The 23,031-nt window shown below is 41.4% G+C and overlaps 1 protein-coding gene across 3 annotated transcripts in view; it reads right to left on the reverse strand.

Moving 5' to 3' along the window:
- LOC116315277 (vacuolar protein sorting-associated protein 13B) overlaps positions 1-23,031 on the reverse strand; it is a 298,439-nt gene that overhangs the window by 126,665 nt on the left and 148,743 nt on the right. For 2 of the 3 annotated variants that reach the window (XM_039619055.1, XM_039619054.1), the window contains 8 exons: positions 20,976-21,193; positions 16,925-17,128; positions 11,837-12,008; positions 8,820-8,934; positions 4,806-4,947; positions 3,539-3,811; positions 3,083-3,239; positions 2,665-2,776 (listed from right to left, as the gene is read on the reverse strand). In XM_039619055.1, the coding sequence (XP_039474989.1) occupies positions 2,665-2,776; positions 3,083-3,239; positions 3,539-3,811; positions 4,806-4,947; positions 8,820-8,934; positions 11,837-12,008; positions 16,925-17,128; positions 20,976-21,193 (1,393 nt within the window). Of the gene's footprint in view, positions 1-2,664; positions 2,777-3,082; positions 3,240-3,538; positions 3,812-4,805; positions 4,948-5,717; positions 5,785-8,819; positions 8,935-11,836; positions 12,009-16,924; positions 17,129-20,975; positions 21,194-23,031 lie in introns of all 3 variants that reach the window. The other variant, XM_031733531.2, reaches the window with a different exon arrangement.

Raw genomic sequence — 23,031 nt, forward strand, 5'->3', positions numbered from 1 at the left:
ACAAACCACAACAAAGTGAGGGTTGAAAGTGTGCTGGACATTCCCTGGGCTGGTGCTCGTACTTGGAAAAAGACGGCCTTTTCAAGACAGGAAAATGATTACAGCTGTGTAAATTGACAGCGGCCTTGTAGCTGAAGATGAAGAGGGCGAAAGAGAGGAAGCCTGCAGCCCCGTCATAACTCGAACTTGGTCTACAAACTGCTGGGGGCCGACTTCTTCGGGGGGGAAAAAACATCACACGATCAAATTAAATGGTGTTAATTGCTGCCAAATCAGCCTGGTGGTGGCTATCAACTTAGCTTAACAACATTCCAGTCAAACGCGTTTGTTTTTCCATCTCTGCGTAAATGCTAAATGCACACCGTGCTGTGAACGCGGAGAAGCTGAAAGGCATTGAAGTGCGTTGGAGCTTAAGTAAAACATCAAGATAAGCTCCATTAAGATGTTTACACAGTTTCACTATTTTAGCTCACACTCTTCTCTCTTCTCACGTCTCGTCTGCTAGGGTGGCATTACAGTAAATCTTGGTTTTAGACATTGTGAGGCAATCATTTCGAGTACAGTAGACAATAACAGCATAGCTACTTAGATCAGTCATTCAATTGTGACAACAGATGTGATTAGTGGTAGACTTTAAACAGAATTGCAGCAAATGGCTACTGGGACTCACAGACATATTTCTTCCTATAGCCACAGTTTGTTAGAGATTGTAAACACACTTTGGTTTGCATGATTACAGACTCTCCCTATGACTTTCTCTATGCAACCTGGGGGAGCACACGCAGCAGGATTCGGCACAGATAAATCGCAATATTATGTCAACAAGTCTCTGATCTCAGGGTTATCAATCATGTGACTCATAAGTGTGATCATTCTAAATTGGAGGGCAGATGTGAACAGTGAAGGTGGTGAAGATAATGCCTGGTTAGGAATGGAAGAATGAACACAGAGAGTGGCTCAATGTAATTCCTGGGTTTTGCTGAAGAGAGGGAAGTGGTGGCTCTTGGCTTCTGTCTGCAGAAGTTAGAAGACAACTGGATGTGGGTGTGTTTGCAGCATACAAACATACCATGCCTGCTGCTAGTGTTTGTCACATAGTATGCCTATATATGTGTGTACCCTGCACATCTGGGTGGGAAGTCATGCAGAAGGTGATCGCCTCTGTGACTGTATGTGCCCCCCTTGACAGCATACACAGTACGTCCATGTCCGTGTGTGTGTCCATGTCTGCCTGGGTTAGGGTGGAGCATCGTGCGATGGAATCTGGTGTCTATGAGCAAATGTGGGCACCGCAGCCACAGAGCCACCAGTCCTCTAACTACTAGAGGTAAAACATTACTGGCTAGTATGGGCTGAAATTGCATGGCTGGTCTAACTGGTTTTTCGGGTGAAAAACAGAGAAAAACTCCAGATTATTTTCCATGCCCACAAAGAAATCATTTATCATCTGACAAGATAACAACATAGCCAACATGTCAACAAAATAAATCTATGCAAAGTTGCCACGGAAACTGAGCAGTTACATCCCATTAGCTGTACTAACTTGTACCAAAACAAACAGCAAACATTTCAGCACAGCACACTGTGTGAATCTCATGATGCTGGTAACTGATTGATATCGTTCTTGCTCCATTAGTTCAAATACAAAAGTGAGACTGTGAGGGAGACAGTTTGGAAACTTTGGGTGAAATGTGCACAGTGTAGGACAGAGTGCAGTATTTTGTACATTTGTGCTTTGGGTATCTTTAGGCCTAGACCCTGTCTGACTCTGTGCTCTTTGCAATCACCCTACTTGTGACACGTACACCAAGCGAAAGTGGCAATGAAGCCTAAAATGGCCTCTCTTCTCCTTTTGTTATCCGCCTAACTTTTTCCTCATTTCAAATCAACTCACATCTCACTCGCAGCTGCACAAAGCATTAGGCACCACTTTTATCTCCCTCATTACATGTGTTTGCCAGCTCCATATCTGCCCATTCGCACAACTGCTCTCCCTCTCTCTTTCACACACATACGTGCTGCGGGGCTGTGGTTTTCAGGCAGCTATGACACAATCCAGATTCTTTTAGCTGCCTATAGCAGGGAAATGTGCTTTGTGCGGAGCTATTTCCCTACCAAGTCCAGATTTTCCCTGTGTTGCAGCTTTGATCCACATGGCACGAGGGACTTGTGTCAACAGTCTTGTGTTTCAGCTGGAGGCACGGCAGACCGCCAAGATGTCATTCAATTAATTCCAGGGACAGCTTTACCGCTTAGAGGTGCTGTTACCCACCACATCCTCAATCCCCCCCTCCAAGGTAGTCAGCATCCTGAGAGACAGGTGAGCATCCATATACATATACATGGCTACCAAGCACGTAGTTCCAGGAGGTTTAATGCTGAAGTCGTATGTGTGCTTTAAAAGCATTATATGTTAATGTAATCTAAATGATTACATTTAATGACGGGAAGGAAGTGGGAAATATTTGCCTAAAAAAAGACGGGGAGAGGAAATTCAAATGACAAGAAACTGCAGAAACACGCAAGTCCTCATAGCTGCTGTTCTAGAGTGATTCTGTAGCACTTAGCTAGCAAAATAATAAAAAATGAAATAAATAAATATTTCAATAAAGACAAATGAATCATAAATCATAAAGGAGATTTGGTGGCAAGAGATTGGCTTACTGGTAGATGTCTTTTCGCAGCACAGTGCGGGTCAGCGGGTTATCAGCCTGAGGAGCCATACTGAGGGAGCCTAGCTTCAACACCAAGGTGTCTTCCTTCTTCATGTGGGAATCTACCAGGACACATACAAATACACAGAACACAAAGTTAACACACCACTTACAAAGGAGAAGAAATGGTTGGATGCGGAAAAATATATCGCTAATTTATAAAAGTGGTATAAGCGAATCAAAAAATGAAGTCAAAGCATATAATAATTGATACTGGCAGAATTCATTAGTGTTATTATTTTTGCAGTAATAAAATTAATCTCTTAATCAGACCTCATTATATATACTGTACTATTTTGTCTCATATATCTTTGCATTCCGTTGTGAAGGCTCTATAATGTCTTTAATAAACAAAGTAATTCCCTAACCTGACGCAAGCTGTTTGTCTTGTGTCCCAGGGCAGAAGACCCTGATCACACTTGTATTGATGTAGATGAGAGGAAGGCATCGTGAGGTCAACGTGTGGCTTCTCATTGGCTGACCTGCTGATTTCCCACGCTCTCTGTAGCGTCTTGGTACCTTCGCCTGAAAATTTATGAAGCCAAAAGTGCAGGTGATGTATTCAGAAGATGAAGGTTAGCTGTCCTCTTAAACTGCATCAAATTATTTGAACTGGCTTTTTTTTCCAGTATATTTCATCCATTAATGTTACAACTGATTAAAAATCATCAGGATTTCACTTCCTGTGCCCAATACTTTATATAACTATATTACAAAAGGCTACACCTTAAATGAAAAGACATTTTTTATGCTGATTATTTCCCACGTGGGCCCAGCGTTACCAAACTTCACAGTTATTAGAACTGACAGACATTTTTTGCTACCTGGAACACTCCTGCTACAGTGGCCAGTAAGGGACAGGACAGAACCACATCAAAAGGCTGGGCTGTCAGCAGGATTTCTCTCAGGTACAGCGGCGAGCTGTCTGCCAGAGGATCAGTGGTCACCTGCTGATTGGCAATGGTAGCACTGCTGCGGGTTGGCCGCTCAGGCCGAGTGGTGAGTTTATGACGGACATTTTTGGTGACAGCTTGCGTGTAGGTGATTGACAGAAAGCCGTGCTGCTGGTGAGAGCCCTCCAGGACTTTAGCTGCCGTCTGGCCAGCGGTAAGACAGGACAAATCACACATGAGCTATATCACACAGGAGTCATACACAAACACAATTCATTGTTTATTGTTTAGAATAAATTTGCAGGTAAAGGTTAAACCAGAATAAAAAATAAATTAATAACTTTTTGAGCTATTTTTCTCCGATCACATTTTAATTTGAAATATTTTTTACCAAAAAAAATTCACGAGAATCATGTTGGAATCAATGATCTATTTAGTTTAGAGAACTAGATTTACACTTTCCCTGACATCACTTTTTCATATATAGCTCAAAAAGCCTGCAAAGCTAAAGCTACTAGCTACTAGTCAGAAAGAGATCTGGAGGAAATGTATCCCATTTTGTGCAGTAATTCAAGCTGAATCTGCAGATTAGAGCCCATTACAAGATGCAAAGCATTTTGAAGCTAATTTTATTTGGGGGGCGGGAATCCTAAGCTTCAATTTTATTAATAATTTGAAAAACAATTATGGGGTGAAAACAATTAAATACAGAGTACCTACGAAAAAAGAGGTTTCATTCTAAATGTTTAATGATTAAAAGACAAGCAGATTAATTATAGGCATCAAGGTAAAGTGCTACAACATCCAGTAACAGTGGATTAAATAGCTGCTGACAAAAGGATTCATTAACTGATAATTTTCTAAGTTCTGCACCCTTTTAGGAGACTTCCTATTAAACCTAAATAAATACAAAGAGGCCCAAATAGTGATGCTCAGAGTATCTACCTGATCTATTCCTCAGAGACAAAGTGCTGCATGTGACTTTTTGTAGTTATTTTACTTATTTACTTAGACTAATTTTTTTATCTGTTGTTGTTCAAGGAATGACAGTTTTGTACTGTGCTGGTGGAAAATTTAAAAGCATATTTAAAATTGATTTACATCAGAAGCCTTCGATTCTGAAACACCTCTGAGGAACATACAGAACTCTATTAAGCCACTGTTGATGGAGGAAAAAAAAGAAGAGCGGGATTCTTACAGGAGAGAAAAAGCCAGAGAAGTGGCTGAAAGACTCTTGCTTGCTGACGGGTCGAACCAACACAGTGCGTCTGTTCAGCTTGTCAGTGCAAGAAAGGACCACTCCTCCACAGCCGCCCGAGCTCCGAACACCCTCCTCCATACTGGAGGGAAGGAGAGAAAGGAGATGCAGAAAAGAACAGAGGAGAAGAAGTCACACAGAGAGGGCAGAAAAGATAAGGAAAAAAAGGTATAACTAGAAGAAGATAATTAAATATAGAATAAACTGATTAAACCCACAGGAAGCTGCTCCAGCTTGAACCAACTGAAGTATTACATTGTCATGGTCTTATACTATCCAGCAATAAAGATGTTGAAGCAACTGTTTAAGTTGCATTTTGAATGAAAAATACACAAGGTACCCAAAGCACTTGAAAAAAATTAAGATTCAAATGTTTTCTTTGCTTTAATGTTTAATAATTTTAGTTTCTATTCATTATCATCTGACTAAACTGCATAATTACGGTCAAATCTGTGCTAACTGACACATTTTCATTTGCTTGCCAGTATAAGACCATCACCAGAATGAAATTTGTCAACAAGAAAAGGGAATCCCCATGTTTTAGTCTCCTCCAGCAGACACAGAGAAGAAAGGCTCTCAATATTTTTCATTGGTTTGATTATTCAGCTAGTCAGAATCACTGGAGAGACAGGTGAGTGAGCAGAATTTAATTCTGTGATTATATTTCCACCTGTTTTGATGTGTGTTCATCATAGCCAAACACAATATTTTGTTATTTATCTTCCTTTAGTTTCCTGTCTCTCCAGCACGAGAAGAGATAAGTGACCTTGATTAGGAGCAATAAGATGGCGAGGCACAGTATAAAGAGACCAAAGGCTGCCATAGCTGTTCTGAGATAGGCAGAGGCCTCACCACAGATGTCTCCTTGCACTGCAGAATGAGTCCTTCATAGGTGCCACAGTGCCAGACCTGCCCTGGCCTGGAGAGAGACACAAGGCCCATCTTAAAACAGTACCTGGGATTACTCGTGTTGCTGTGCCAGGGCCTGAAAATGTCTCATTAATGGCAAAATACAAAAGTGAACCACAGGCAGATGCTAACATTTTTATCAACCTTTGAGACACTAAAGTTACACACCCCTATAAATTTCATATACTAAGATTATTTGATCTTTCATTTATTATTGTAGCCATCCATAAGAAGCAGAAACCACCTGTGGAGCACAAATCAAAAGAAATTAACATGAACGCAGACATAACAATACAACAATTACCATTCTCAATTTGCAGTACCACAAAAAAACAAACAAACACAAAAAACTACCCCAAATCTAGAGAATGTGAAACATGTGCACACACAAATAGTATCAAATGGTGCACAATACATTATGGCAAAATGCTTCGCACAGTGGAAATGGTTCAATACCATCAGCATCTTTCCTTTTAGTAACCCTCTCACTCACCTTGCCCACCTCTCACTTCATTACACCCCATTAGTATACTGAGAGTTCAGCGAGAGAGGAGTGGTCCCAGCGGTGAGTGTGTTTCTGTGTGTTCCCTGCATTGTTACATGGTGTGTGCATGTTCTTTCTTTGCACACTTGTGTTAATATATCTTTGTAATCTGCTCTCTCACTTGTGAGAGTAACTAATCGACACACGGACCCCCCACGGCTCCTCGTCTCTCTTTTCTCCCTCTGTGCTTCCATCCAGTCATCCTTCGCTGCCTCCTATTTGTGGAACAGCTGGAAGACATCAGCTCCAATTTGCGTGAGATGCTCAACAGAGTGAATAAGGGTGCACTGTATCTCGGAAGCATCTCTGTGGTACAGTAATGTTAAATGTACGTCTTTCCGACAACACGGCAAATGGCCTTACACAGTCTAACACTCTGCCGCCTTTTTGCCTTCGCGTCTCACTTCAGTTTCCCTCCTCAGCTTTATAATGAGTGAGCCCAGTACCGATGAGGTGCAACACCCACCTAATTTGTCCTCCCTACAGACTACTTCTGTCATTTTCCTTCCCTCCTGCTCCCTTTTTCTGTCTAACTCCAATTTTGATACAATCACGAATTCAGTTATATATTTACCTCCCATATTTACTTGCCCTATCTAACTTTCCATTCATTTTCCAGCAGTGAGATAGCTAAGGCCAGATGAGGCATTTTCTCTGTCAAGCTTGATCTAATCTAACCCACTGCACACAAATAACCTGGGTTGGGTGATGAAATACCAAACAATTATCTGTTCAGAATGATTAATATGGACTCCACTGGATGTGGGCTCTCTTGTATTTGTGGATGACGGGGATTAGATTGGGCCCGCAGCCCAGAGGTCCTCCACTGTGTCCTAAACAGCCATGACTGTAACCTGGCTTGGATAATGAAGTGCTTCTGCCTGCCAGAACATTGTTCAGTGAAAGTGTGCTGGGACCACGTTGTTTAATTCACATTAAACTGAAATAACCTAGAAATGAGAAAATTGACTTATTATCTACTTAGGAAGGCATAGAGGTCTAGTAAAAAGATTAGGCTTGGCGCTGCCTCAGAAGCAATTAGACACACACCTGTGGAGAGCAGAACCGCACGATATAATGACCCAAAGCACCTTCACTCTCTAAAAATGTCTAACCGCTGACTTGGTCCTGGCTTAAACTGTTACTCAATACTGTACAGAACACATGTGGCCTGACGGAATATAAATTAACCAGCTACAGCAAAACAGGGAGGTCTGTGAGACGCCTGCTAGACAGTCAGGTTCACAGCCAAGGCAATCACCTCAGTCCCTCTTTGACCTGTAGTGACATGCCCAAGATCCAGATAAGATGATTTTAAAATCTGGCAAATCAGTATCGATAGCTATTATCATATCGATGGTGAGACCGTTGATTGCTAATGATGGGGTCCAGTACAGGCTCAGGGCCCATGAAGATCAATCTCTCTGTCGCTGTCTGGCTCGATCAGAGCATAAGACACTTATAGGGGTGTATCTACACCGACACTTATGAACATACACTGCAAAATACACACAAAAATAGTCTGCCCGCTGGATGCAACATGCAGCAGTGTTAGATCGCTGTTTCATTATCTCCTCAGACAGAGACAGGGGGAATTGCCTCCTGCTAAGCGGTTTCTTCCCAACAGAACAAGACTTCAGGCACGTACACAACACGCCCTTGGAACTGCTGAGTTTATCGCCGAGGTATGAGATCGTAGCACGGAGAGAGAAAAATAAGGATTTAGACACTGAAAATAAAGTCCCTCTCCAATTAATGGGAGACACATGTATGTGGGGCATGGGAAAAAATCTGTACTTCCATTTCAAGCTCCTCTATGCTGCAGTATTTTCTTTCATCATTTCAGAACCCAGAGCTAAATTAGCCCATTGTGACTGTAACTTGACATGGGGAGAGATTACCATAAAGATGCAGTGGAACGTCGCCCAGTGGTTTTCCTCCCCTAACAACGTGTTAATGTTTCTGTGAATCAATTCAGACACCGCAGACAGAAAGAAAATGACTGACGGACTGACTGAACTACCGCTCTGTGAGTCAGAGTTGGGCCGGCGGAGAATCCATTCAGTGCGTCTATCTAGTCAGTCGGTCCATCTGTCTGTTAGTCTGTGGTCAACACCACAACAGCTGTCTGGAAAGACAAGGACGTTGAGGCGATAATCCAGAAAATTATATGAGCAGAAGTGGGAACAGACCAAAGTGGCAGTACTGGTGGTAAAAGTGTGTGTGGGATTGCAAAAGCACAAGCGTAAGGGGGCTGCATGGTGTCCTGGTTGATAAATGTGGGATCCCAGGTTTTACTGCAGTTGAGTCTACATAAATTACTTTAGCTTGCAGGCTAAAAATTTGTGGGGGAAAAAAAACCTATACAGACCTATCCAAGGAAAAATCAACAAAGCTCTTTAGTAAGATGTCAACAACAGAACAGAACATCAGATATCCTTGCTGTAAGGTGCCAGGGGTTCATGCTTTTCCTTTAATTTGCTCTGTAGATCCCCTTGTACCTGCATATGTAGTGGTCGATGTTGAAGCTGCCAACTTTACATTTGATCTTTGTATAAACATCTTGGACATCCACAGAGGCACTCAGGTCTTCTAGTTCACTGATGATGCAGATCTCTGGCAGAAAGACAAAAACAGAAGAGAATATAATATAATAATTAAGATAAACCACAGTGGAAAGACATACATTTACTAAGAAGCTCAAATTTGTATCAACCCTTAGTTTGCAATATTCTGTGGCCACCCCAGCACTTCACAAACAGACATTACAGCTGAACTTGGACTGCATGAGAGGAAGTTTAATCTGTGCGAGTGAATTTCATTAGCCTATCCAGGTCTTGCCTTTGGCCATAATCCGGCTGCTGTGGTCAGTTCCTGCACAGTGGATGCTCAGTGTGTTTTTGAAGCTAGACCAGTGTTGCTGATTAAGACTGAAGCCACACACACACACACACACACACACACACACACACACACACACACACACACACACACACACACACACACACACACACACACACACACACACACACACACACACACACACACACACACACACACACACACACACACACACACACACACACACACACATCCAAAAAAATGTGCAAACGCATGCAGTATTTGTATTGGTATGCCTGGCTGTTTCAGTGCTCTGTTTGTATTTCAGAAGGCAAAGCATCTTCTCAGTTTAATACGATATCCAACTGGCCCCAGAACCCTCAATCTGTCTTAATGAGGAAAGAGAGGGTGAATGTGTATTTACACAATATTGAAAAGCATGTGGACTCTTTAGTGTGTATTCCTAAGGTTGCATGTGTGTACCTCTGAGCACCTTGTGTGCAAACAAAATTCACCCACTGCAGGCAAAGTGAGAAAGGTTCATAGAAGGACTGATTAGCTTTGTACTGAACGGAGCTTGTGAGCTTAACTGTTGAGTCGCTCTCATTGTTTCCACTGAGAAAGTCCCACAATCACAGACTAGCTTGGGAAATTGGACATTGTACATCTGAAACTATGGTTGCTGTTGTACTGTTGCCTTGTGGTAATTCTGAGAAATGTAGATGTTCCTAATAGCTTATTAATATTGAAACACAAGGCTTGTCAGCTTTATTGTGGATACCGTGTGGAAAAAAAAACCTCTCCCAAGTTGTTTGATACTCAAAAAGTCATAGTCTCCAACACAGTGCTGATATTGATGTATGAGTTTTCTAAACCCACCCTGTGAGAGTACTGGAAACCCTTAGTCTCTTCATCTTAGAATGGCTCATCTTGAAAGGCAGAAAGTGTACCACTGATTTGTGCCTTCAGCAAAAGCCTCTAAACACTCATGCTTCAATTTCTACCTCTAAACTTCCAACACATAAAAGCATAATATTATACCGGAAAACCAATACGTCTGGAACGGCTATTTTTCCATTTCTCTGGAAAGACAAGAATGTGATTTCCTTTGCAGCTGAAAAACATTACATCATAACAGTTTTTCGCAGTCTTACATGTGGTTTACTTATCTCCAAGAATGTATTTGTGATAACAAGCGTCTAAAAAAAACTGCATGCGCACAATTGTTGCTTTCAATTAAATACTTAATGTGCTGCACACAGAAAATCCACTGGTAAGATCATTTTGCAACTCAGATGGCACATATTAAGCCCAAATCCAAAGTAATGCCTATTTAGGATGTCTTTAAATCAAACCATCTCTGTGAGGTCCTCAAAAACATTCCATTTCCACTATTAAAGACCTTAAGCTGGGTGATCTGGTTGGCAGATGCTAAATATTACAGCCACCAATTAAAGGTGAATCTAGCCTTTCATCGCCCCAGTAAATTTAAAGGGACAAAGAAGCAGTTCGCTTGGGATTCATCACCCATTTATTTATTTATCTTTCCCCTTCATCCCCCTCCTCGCCAGCTGCCTTTCCCTTAACATATGACTGAGAAAGCAGGCGGGCACTGATCCTTTTAAGTGTTAATATATAAAACCTTTGAATACTGTTTTGCTCTCATACATTGCAAACTGACACATTTTCATAAAAAAACCTTCCCCCTCTTTTACGCTTGTTTTATTGTATAATTTCGATAACATTTTAATGAGATTGAAAAAAAAAGCATCTGGAGTTAGGGTAGTTTAAGTTTCTTGAAGGCGTTTCACCTCTCATCAGAGAAGCCTCTTCAGTTCTAAGAGCAAATGGCGGAGAGTCCCTGAGAGGGTCGTGGACCCCCTATTGATCCACTGCCTAATCACACAAGCCAAGGTGTAAAAACGGGCGTGGGTCACAAACAGCCAAGGTTTCAGGTGACCTAGCCCCACCCTATCATGTGACTTTCTGAGGTCAAATGGCCCAAGATGTGAGTGGGCAATAAGGCATCTGGGAAGGGATCTCAAAACTGGATTAGACAGTTGGTGTAGTAAGCCACCGCCTCTGTTCAAAGATGGTCGTCTACAGTGGACATAGATGGCTTCTTTCACTCCTCTTTCAAACCATCTGTCCAAAATGTGAACATTGGCATCTTAAAAAGAGGATGTCCTTTGTCCTTTAGATGCAGATGAACAGCCGAGTCTTGTCGAGGTGGGTCTTCTATGTTGTGCGTTTATGAAGTGGCTGTTTGGTCTCTCCAGTGTAGAGGTCTGAGCATTCCTCGCTGCACTGTACAGCATACACTACGTTGTTAATTTGGTATTGAAGAAGCTTCTTGGATGAGAGGTGAAACATCTTCAAGAAACTTAAAAAAGTCCAGACGCTTTTTCTTTCCAAGCTCCTTGGACTACGATGAGCTGGATGACTGAGAACCTTCACAGACATTTTTAATAACAGTTACTAAACATGTTTTTGTGTAGTTGGATGTGGTGCTGTTACTGCTAATGCTCCCCTGCTTCTTTTTCAGCTATTTACCACACACACAGACAGACATATAACACATATCATATGTTTAGAGCAGAAAGTCATTAACTTAACACCTAAAGTTTGCAATATTCAGCAGAGAAACAGTGATAACTATGATGTTAAGGTCAGTTACCTGTCTTTTTGGCAGTGGGATCAGGAGCAAACAGTTTAACTGTGACCTTGGGTAACATCCACTGCATCCAAAGGCTGACTTTCCCACTGGTTCCACCAATGCTGCTAGTTTTCTGCTCCAGTGTCACCGTGTCTGCAAATGGGCCATCATCTCCTGCAGTCACCGAGTCGCCCTAGAGAGCCAAAGCAGAACCTTTTTGTTGGATAGAGTAAAATGATAACCAGCCAACAAACTTGCGCCATCACAAGCTTGAGGACCATAATGTAATTCACACATTAATACTGAATTCCGATATTTGTCCAATAATTCTAGTACAGATAAGGAGAGAAATGCCTGTCACTTAAAATGTCAATTAGCCAATTACAAAGCACATTTCAGCCAATATACTACATAATTTGCTAAAAGATATTTCAACTAAACAAAACCAAATAATAATAATAAAAAACACAAGGAACATTCAACTTAAAATTCCTGTGCTTCTTTCCTATCATCATCGAGGAGTGTCTGCTTGAGTGCATGTGTTTGTCCATGTGTTTGGTGAATGTGTATGTTTGAAAGTGTTGTCGCTGTGCATGTAGCCATAACAAAGCAACCACCAAATATTGAGCCTTTTAGTGCATAGATGACATCAGTGTCTGGTGAGCAGAACCCCACGCAGAACAGAGAAACGTGTGTATGTCGGGGGGTGGGTCGGGGGTGCATTGTGCAAAGCTGTCACCGGTGTTAACCCCAAAGTAAGCCACCAGGACCCACATGGCCTCCTTTCACTCAAGTGCGCCAGGACACACACGTCTTGCAGCCTGGGAGAGAATGGGAAGTGAAGACCGGAGGTGGGGGCGGGAATGTTGGTGGGGGGGGAATGAAGCTGAAAAGCAAGCAGGATGCGGTGGAGCAGGATGCCTTCTGTGAGCTCTCAACTCATTACTGGGGATTTGGCAATGCAATGAAGATGACAGCACTGGGGACATTTTTATTTCTCAGTCTCTTCCTGGTAAATATGTTTTCCAAACGTGTACAGTATCTGTGCGGCTTGCTTGGAAAGTGAAAAGCCTACAAACAAACAATATTGCAATTAGGAGTTTCATTTTTTCCGCAGCTTCTCCCATCGCAGTGTGGTAATGACAGAATGTGTCATGGTTATCAACCGTGGCTCTGTTTGGTGAGGAGGTTATCAACCATCTCAATTAGAAACCCCACAGCTGCTATGCTGATTACAGTGTTGTAAAGAGGATCCAGATGAGGAAACTATGTCCTCTTTCCACAGCTGGGGGGAGGGATGAGGGCCCAACACTAATTTGCAAATTTAATTTAATCACACAGTTAAGGCTGGTTGACAGCAGAGCATGATAAGAACGGATGACAATAATATAAATAAATTAAGGATTATGCCAATTCAAAAATAGATGCAACGTCACAGTGTATGGGGACCACTTGTAACTGATGAGAAGCATGTGCTTCACACACTAGTTCACACTGTAAGAAAAGGAAAGCAACAAAACACAGGCGTGAACTTATCTAAGGAGATGAGGATTTAATTCCTACCTTTGATAAAATAGCTATAAATACACATATGTAACTAAATAAACAATGAAACCCATTGAAAATAGGGAACTTAAATACCATCATTACTACATAAATGCCACAGTGCTAACTACACTAAATCTCTTTGTGTTTAATTTACTTAAATAATGACTCTAAAAGTGTCATTAAGTGTCTTCATCAAACTAATCTGTCAAGTTCCGCAAATGTGTGCACATATGTGAATGTGCGTCCGTCTTTGTGAGTGTGTAATATCGCTGATTGGCAGTGAGTAATATGAGACTAGCAGTAATGGTGTTCAGTCAGTCTCAATGAGAGATATTCTGGTGTCAACTGCCATTTGGGGACTAATTATTGTTGAGATGAAGTCAAAATATGTCTCTCTCTATATGTGTGTGTGTGTGTGTGTGTGTCTGTGTGTGTGTGTGTCTGTGTGTGTGTGGTTAGGATTGTTTAGTTTACAGTTCTAACCATTTGGTAGGATTAGTCTCTGTAACATCATGTGTGGAAACAGGAGCCAGTTGCTGGCGCTGTGGGAACCAACCACCATGTACTCCAGCGTGGTTGTGTTGGAGCATTGGACACTCGACTGCTAAAAGCTTCCAGGCCAGAACTACTGCTGTCATCTTTAGAAAGCTTTTTCTCGTGTAAATCGCAACAGTCACAAGTAACAAGTAATTATGAGCATTTCAATGTCATTCTTTTCTACCATGTTGAATTCCATGAAAAAAAGTACTGTCTATATATTATAAAACATAGAAAAATTTAGTACAGGTACTGTAATTTTTAAACAAGGGGGGAAATAAGTTAGACTATACAACACATATTAAAAATTTATTTATTTTTAAGGGTGAAAAAGGGGAATTAAAAAATAAAAATGATATTAAAAAAAACAGACAAACCAAAAAAGCTAAGGTAAAAGTTGAACTTCTTTTAGTGTCTTATCAAAGTCAGGTCTTGGTGTGGTTTTGGTGGAGGTGGGCTCTGCTACGGCCCTGAACTGCCAGATCAGGGCCCCAAACAATCACACACTTTCTAAGAGAGAAGTATTTTCCCACACCTCCGCAAGCCAAGTTGTAAAGTATACAGTTTAATTCCTGGGCCTCTGTGCTATAAACGGGCTGAGGATCCGGGTTTATTTTCTCTGCAGAGTTTGTCTTTGCTCATCAGAGAGACCCAAACATTGGAAGACAACAGCAGGCTGGGAAGTGTCAAAGGAAGAAGGAAAAGGATGATTATGAAAAAAAAGAATTAAAAAGAGAATGGCTCAAGCACAGGTGGAAGGATAATTTGGAGGAGAGGAAAAGGAAACTTTCAGACTGAAAATAGTACAGAAAGAAATAAGAGTGCTGCATGATACCACTTTAGATAGAGAAGCAGTAAAAATAAGAAGAGGGAGAGCAGAATGCTTAAATGGGGGTACATGGAGGAAAGACAGAATAGGGTGACAAGTAATTACAGACATGGAGAAAGCAAAAGAAGAGAACCTGGATCTTTGACTGCTAACGGTAGAAATGTCTGCTTTCTCTTCGCCTCAAAGTACCAAATAATGCTTAAAACACAGTGGCAGTGTTTCCAGAAATCATTAATTGGTTAAACTTTTAAACCTCGTTGTGACCAGTTTCATTAGGAACTATTTACTATCTAACAAACCACTCCAGCAAAACTTAGCAGAAGTTACCCACTTGGAAAATTTAACACTGTTGCTTTAACGTAGTGAGTCATTATTAGAGAATCATCGCTCTTAATAGTGCGGGTAAACTACTGGTGGTCAGGCGAGCCACACAAGTTGGTGACAAAAGTTGTAAAAAAAAATCTCAATAGGTTGAAATCATCATCAGAAGAAAGAGAGCTAAAAGGTACGATGAACAGAAGAGCGTGGCGAAACAATAAAACGTCTGAAAGGGGAACGTCTGTTTAATAAATACTATCCTGTGTAAATGAATAAATACTAGTAGAACACTTGTTTACAAAATACAGAAGTATGAATAGAATGTTTTATATTTTTACACAAAGGGGGAAGAAAATATCTGGGAGGACAGTAGGGCAGAGGTTTTTGTGGGTGTAATGTGAATGTAGCTAGAGAAAGAAAGGGTGGGGGGTTGGGGGGAGACTGCCGCCACTACTGCTGAGACTTATCAAAACAGCTCCTACATTCTTGCTCAATCACCCGGCCTCCCAGAGGACTAAACACTTCTACCAGTGTTTGTACTTAGGTAAACAGTGACAAGTGGGCTGTCAGAGGCCACCGTGGCCTGGCTATAGAGGCACTATACCAGGTTCTTCACAGTTCTACTGAACTGCTGCCACTTCTCCAAGTTCCACAAATGACGCAAGAACACCCACATGTCGATAGCAAGGAAACAAATGTGGACGCAGATGCACACTGACATATGAAACACTTTTTTTTCATAAGCATGTACACGCTATTGCCTCTTAGGCCAGTATGGTGGTTGTATTGCGATCCCTGGGGCCCCACAGTGGTGACAGGGAGCTGCTGGTCGAACACTATTATATCCTAGACTAGTTTCCACTATGCCAACACTGACCAGCACTCACTATCATTTTTATAAATGCTATATTTATGCTTCACAAAAACACACACAGACATAATATCCAGTGTCCTGGTGGCCCCAAGGCCATGGATCCCCAGCACTGATTGCTGCTGCAACAGTATTAGACAGCAGGAATAACTCCTGCCGCATTAACTAAAGCTGGGATAACCGCCACAACCATCGAGGGACAAAAGGGAAAAAAATAATATTTGAGGCTACTCCCTAAGAAAATATGACTTTAATAGTCTTCCTTATTGCACATGCATATGCACTGCTACATTTCAAACTTATGTCTGGGTTTGATTTTTAATCTGAGTAAAAGAATGTAACTACAGGTAACTATTTTCCCCCAGTTAAGAGGCAAGTTTATCCTCAATCAAGGCTGACCTTAAACGAATCAAACAGCACTCTCTGCCTAGCCTGGAGTATAAAACCTCACTGAGTAAGAAAAAATCATGTAAGAAACACAAGCAGTGATTTATATTTTTCCACCTCTAAAATTTTTCCAGAAACAAAACATTTTTTTTTTTGACAAATCACATGTGTTAAGACTGACTCAGCTACTCATAACAATAAAATAACAATATTTGCACTTAAAATTGTAAATCAGCACCAGAATTATGTATACAACAATGGCTTAAATAGCATTTGTTACTGCATGACTCACAGCAGCTAGCTGAGAAAAGATGGGTGCTGGCAGGCTGTCTTTAGGGCTCATATTAATAAAGTAAAACAACATTAAAGCTGGAACAGTGATTCTGACAAAGGCAAAGTTCATAAGTGACTAAGCCAGTGCTGTGTATGGACAAACATTCAACTGAATGAATGAGTGAATGAAATAATGGGCCATTTCATGTGTTTTTTCCCCCCGATTATGAAAAGAGGTTTGTCTGGATGAAAAAAACAAAAACAGTGTAGATGAGCAGATGATTCCCATAACTCATATAAACTCTGAATTGACATAATAAAAAGTGTAACTGTGAGAAACTCCAACCTCAGTGGGGGAGCCAAAGTCTGCAGAAGGACTGCAGGTGCTGGTGTCAGGCAGGGCGGTACCAGCGCTGCTGCGTACAGGGGAGGATGGAGCGGCACCGGCAGGCGGATCTGGGATGTTGGACGTCTGACGCAAAATGCCATGCCTCTGGAGACGAGCCCACGTTGAGCTCCAGCTGAGGAAGAGCTCATACAACAACTGAACCTGGAGGGTGAACCAAGCAGACACAAAGAGAGAACATTAGTCCCCAGATTAGATTTGTATTTTGTAATTATGGTTGAACAAAATTATAAAGACAGTCTACCAGCGAAACAATTTTTGGTTTCTCTGTTTGGGGGGGAAAAAACACTGATTTTGAATGGGAAGTGAGGCCTGTTTATCACTATGTTGCGTCATCTCCTTGTGTAACAGCACTTGTTCGGAAACTGAGAACACATATTAATGTAGAGGTATCATTCAGTTTTTCCAATTAGCTTCTATACTCTGAAAAGTATACTGTGCCAACTGAGTGCCTTAAAAGATAACCCTAACACACCACAAGTAGTCAAAACCAAATTCAAATGTATATTTTTTTTGCCAAGGTCTGACTCAAACAGCTGCACTGGGGAGTTCTCATGTAGTTCTGACTTCTGAGGCCATTACCATGATTTGGCTTGGCAGCTTTGTTGTTATGTGACACTAAACCTAGTAAAAGCTGAGAGAGAAGGAAAGGGAGAAAGAGGAAATATTAGCCAGAAATGGACTTCTATCATTCTCATTCTTTCACTCTCCGACTTAACATACTTCTGTACTTGTCACTCAGAGAGGCCTCGTTTCACGAAAATGATGTAAAACCTATGCGTTGGTGTTTCTGTTCGATGGGTCACACTTTTGTGAGGCGCAGCATGCTTACACACGTGCTTCACTGTGCAATTTGTTATCCATAACAACAAAACTTCCAAAGAAACACCCTCAGAGGAAAGTTAAATTCTGTCATCAATTTCCTGCTAAAAACTCACCACGATTAGGAAAAACTGAAGGCTCTGCGTCAAGTGTTCTCAGCTATTTATCATGTGTTCGCATTGAAAAGAGCCTTAGCTTTAAACAACAACAAAGCCAAAAAAAAAAAAAGAGTGGAAAACATGAGACGAAAGCAGGGGAATGTGATGTGATGCTTTCGGTTATTCATGCATTCACTCGGTGCTTTTTAGGAGGAAAGAAGGGAGAAAAGCAACACGCTTTCACAGTGAGCTAATTTCTGGATTTCAAATGCTTCGCTTCTGCAGCCAGCTAAGCCCGCAGCCCCCACCACTGAGGGTCCCTTAAACTTAAAGGTGCACAGGCACATGAGCACACATACAAAATAGACTCCGAGCACATTTTTACTCTCAGAGTCTCGCTCGCACACATGCTCTCCTGTTAGCGCACACATTGCAGGGAGGTCTTCCACAAATAATCATAAATCAAATTAGAAGCACCACAATACATTACAGCTGCGCCATTTCAAACATGTCCAGGAAGAGCTGCTACGCCGATTCAGCCGCTGTCCAGGGACAGGGCCAACAGCTGTTTGCCATACCCAACCAAACTGCACTGCCGGCAGGGGAGGTACGGCACCGTGCTCCCTTCTCTGAGAGTTGGGGCCTGGAACTCCAATCAAGCACAACAAGGCCTACTGCACTCAGTAGCAGATGTGGAAGAAAAGACTGAAGACTGCTGAGCAAAGGAAAAAAAAAGGGAAAATGTGTGCACAGTGAGATCAACATGAAAATGAATGACAGGGTTGTTATGTGACCTCTGTATTAGCATCTGGGATAAAGACTTGTCCTTAATTTTATGATGAAACTTAAGCAGAGCTTGAACTCCTTTCCATCCACCCTTTCATCATTGATCTTCATTCTTCATCTTCTACCATCCCTCTGTTATTTACCCTGTCCTATATCAACTTGCTGCTGCTGATATTTCTGCTTAGCAGGGTCAGACAGTTTAGCTCAGCTACTGCTATCAGGATAGTGGGTAGGTTGGGCCACGAAAAACATGCATGCACACACGCTTACATGAGCTTATAACACAGATGCTACATTTCATGAGTTGGGGAACATTTGGAGGCCTGGATTCTCCAAAGGCCTGTCATCTGCAGATCAGGAGGCCTGTTAGGGTGCAGTAGTACAAACTGGAGACTGAACAGAGGCTTCCAACAGTCATTCATAAAAACACACAGATGGAGAGGGACAGGACAGCATGCAGATGGCGAGTGTTTGTATCCTTTTATCTAGGAGCAGTTTATAGAGAAACTTCACAAAAATGACATTGTTGAGTATGTGTGGTAACTCTTGTGTACATGGGAACAGGTGTGTGTATGTGTGTGCATATCTGTTCATTGAAATGCTGTACAGTTATGTGCCAAAGGTTAAAGCAAACAGTTGCTGTGTGTACGCTCGTTTCAAGGTGGTCCTGATAATGTAAAAGCACAACTAGTAACCCCAACTTTCAGACAGCCAGTCAGTCAGTTTGTTGAAGTAATATGGAGACGTTTAACTCCTCCTGTCCAGACTGAAAGGCATACAAGTGTCATATGGACTGTATTGGTTTCTCATTGCTCACACTTTTGGGACATAGTTGAATCTATATATCTGCACAATCCAAAATCCATTAGGAAATTTGCATCTTCACGTGTACTGTCACAGTCACAGATAAAAATACGACTACGATACTAGTTGCTACCTGTGAAAACGCACCACGGTGTTTACTTGAAGGCTCGACTGTTTCACCACACTGTCTAAAAATACTTTTGTTAGTGCTATGAAGTAATCCATCATGTAATGGAAATGGAAAATCTGACTTAATGTGACAAACATGCAGTCGAGTAGCCGTGGAGAAATTTAAGTGGCCAAATTTTTTGCTTCTATTTGTTTACTTTAAATGTATTAATATCTCAAAATCAGCGCTGTGATAATTTATTTGTTTTGAAACTGCAGATGTAATTTTACCCCCAAAATCCAACAATCATTGTACTTATTGTACAGTAACTGTGCAGCATTCTGACAACCCCATATATATATTTCCCCAGATGGCAACGCTAATTAGAAAGACGATCAAGTAGTGTGAGGTCTCTTTTGTTCTGGCGAGGGTGGGGTTGCTCTGGCAGCAGTTCTTAAAAAGCTGCAGTGAGACTTGAAACTGCATTAGCTTATTACCCCCCTCAAGTCAGAAATTTTACACAGAAGAGAGAAGGAAAAGAGGGAGGTGAACAGATGGGACGACAGAGCAAAGGAATTACTTTTTCTTATATATAATGGCATCCAAAAACTAATAATGACTCATCATATAATCACAATAAGCCTCCCCGGCTTTGCCAGACACCAGCAGCATACTTGACGGGGAGAACAGAGAAGCAAGAAAAGAAACTTTCCCTCAGTAAAGTTCTTCTCATCTCTGGGAAACTTTTCACCGCAAGCAGATTAAGGCCTTTAATTCGTTTCTGGTACCAATTCCCCTCAATATCACCATGGCTCATCACTGTGGTCGAAGACATTTAACAGTGTGACCGCTCAAAAGGTTGACCCAATTAAGTGTTTACAGAGGAACTTAATTCAATACAGCTAATTCAATTGTGAAAAAACAAAACATGTGTAATGGTACATGTAGATGTGATTCTACGAGAGAAATGAAAAACAACACAGGGACCTAACTGGGAGACAAACATGTTCCGTTTCCAGTCCGTCCGTATTCATCACAGTCTCACTAAAACATAATAACATGCTGTAAAACAATGATGATGAGTACTGCAATCCCTTACTCTTCTTGACTGAGACCTCAAAATGTTTTACCAAAACAAACAAGGCAACACTCTCATGTTTACACTTCCATTTTCATGAAAATTATACGAGTTCAGAAGATGAGGCAGTTTGTTTACTGGACTCAATCTATATCAGAAAATCATGCGGAGGCAGGATCTTCTTGCCAGGGTTCATGCGTTCATATTTCAGGAAAGTTTACAAGGGGATGATTTGTATAAATATACATGTAATTCTAATGACTACTTTGTGAATGCGAAGACTGTCTGACTGACCTGAGGGTTGGAGCACTTGACGTGGATGGGCTGTAGATCAACATGGAGGCACACTACAAAGGAGTGCCTTCCTTCAGCAGAGCTCTGCAGCTTATGGGATGTGACAGCTAGTGTGGAAGTGCAGCCCATCGGCTCCAACAGGCTCAGGCTTTGCTGCTGCCCCAGCAATGTGTATATGCTGAACTGACTCAGGCTGATTGTCCATGGGAAGGCATCACCTGGAGTTAGACATAAAGAAAAAGCAAACGATATATGAAAACAAGTACGTATATTGCAAATGGCAAAGAGATGCAAGGATGACAGACATTATGTGATGTGAGAGCAAAGAGCACAAGCCAGGAATTTCAGAAAGTTCTTGAAAAAGGTCAAGAAGTAGAATGACTGATTATCACACTCACTATGGTCTCTGGAAAAATATGTGATTCTCTGTTATCCCATTTAACATAGGTGTTTCTGATTTGTACATATTGGTCTCCATAAGACATGAATATACAATCTTTCTACAAATCTGCCATACTGTTTATGACATATGAAAGGCAACAGTTTTTTCCAATATACACGCGTCACACCATAGCACAGAATTTGGTGTATTTTGGTCTCTAGAGGTAATAAGGATTGTGTTGTGTTCCCTTTTTGAGAGAATCTGTCACTTAGATTTATTCGCTGAAAATAAATTTGCTAATGTCTCTTTAGTCTAACCACGTCTATTTTCAATATTTGTGTAGTTTAAAACTAGTATGAATCATAAGCTATGAGCTAAGGTCTAGCTTGGACTTCTTACAGGAAGAAGCAGCTACTTTTTGCTGTTCCCTGGTCTTGAGGGCTTCTTACAGGAATGATTTGGCAGCTACTTTTGCTGTCTCCTGACACAACCCTAAAAAGGATTTATGGCTCCAGCTGGAATTGAACCAGCAACTTTGCCAAATAAATGTGTAAACCATTTCACCATGAGGTCATCACCTGTTATCATTAAACTGGCAGAATGTGTGGATTTTTTGCTGAATATGCATCCATCCATCCATCCATTCGATCAGGGTCAGCCTATCCCAGCTAAAATAGGGCATTTATGGACAGGTCCAGCTGTCTGTCGCAGGAACCACAGGGACAACAACCATTCCAAAGTGACAATGTGTTAACCATTTCACCATGAGGTCATCAGGAACCCACGCAAACAGGGGATATTGCAAACTCCACACAAAGACTTTGCCTGATGGTGGAAACTGCTGTGGATTGGTAACAGCATGAATATATATAACAAAAATGAGGAGCTTGTATTATTTTATTATTTTCAGTTTACTCGATGGTATAACGAATGGTGTTTCCAAATTCTCAGTCAGAACTTGAATCCGGAACCCCTCAACTTGGATTTTGCACTCAGAAAGTTGGAGCACCCACACACATCCCGAGTTAACATCCAAGATGGCGGCAGTGAAAGTAAATAGAGGTAAAACTGTAAACTGTATTTGTGACTCAGAGCACTGATCAGGCTCTATCTATGAATGTGCTGCAGTGCTTTTTTTAAGTACCCATAATCAAGTATTATATTGTATAGCTAGTGATGCATGAATAGCTCTACCTTGCTAAGAACCAAAACAAATCCTGTTTTTCCTCGCTTTTCTTGGAACACGCTTACTCAGGAGTGATGTCATTCCCGAGTTCTGAGGTACCTGGAACGTGGGGGCCTTCTCCTTCTCATTTTTCTTCCTTTTTGTTAAAATCCAGCGAGGGCAGCTTTGCCAGATCTTGACAGAGTCTGATTCTAAGATACCTTTAGGAACCCACTTATTTAAATTGTCCACCATATATGGGATCCACAAAACAGACTGGTGTGGGCTTGAGTAAAAACATTTTTACTGCACATGAAAAAAAACTTGGATATTACATAGCCTTTTACTATTGTGAAATGGAAAACCTGAGAAAAAGGAATACTGAATAGTTATTTCATCTATAATTGATTACACCACATCCATTAAGCAGATGCGAGATCCACAAACACAGTGTAAATTGAGGGCTTATATTAAATCCGTGAGTCTGAAACAGCATGCAGCACTGGGAG

Source organism: Oreochromis aureus, linkage group 11 (assembly GCF_013358895.1).
Source record: "Oreochromis aureus strain Israel breed Guangdong linkage group 11, ZZ_aureus, whole genome shotgun sequence".
NCBI lineage: Eukaryota > Metazoa > Chordata > Actinopteri > Cichliformes > Cichlidae > Oreochromis > Oreochromis aureus.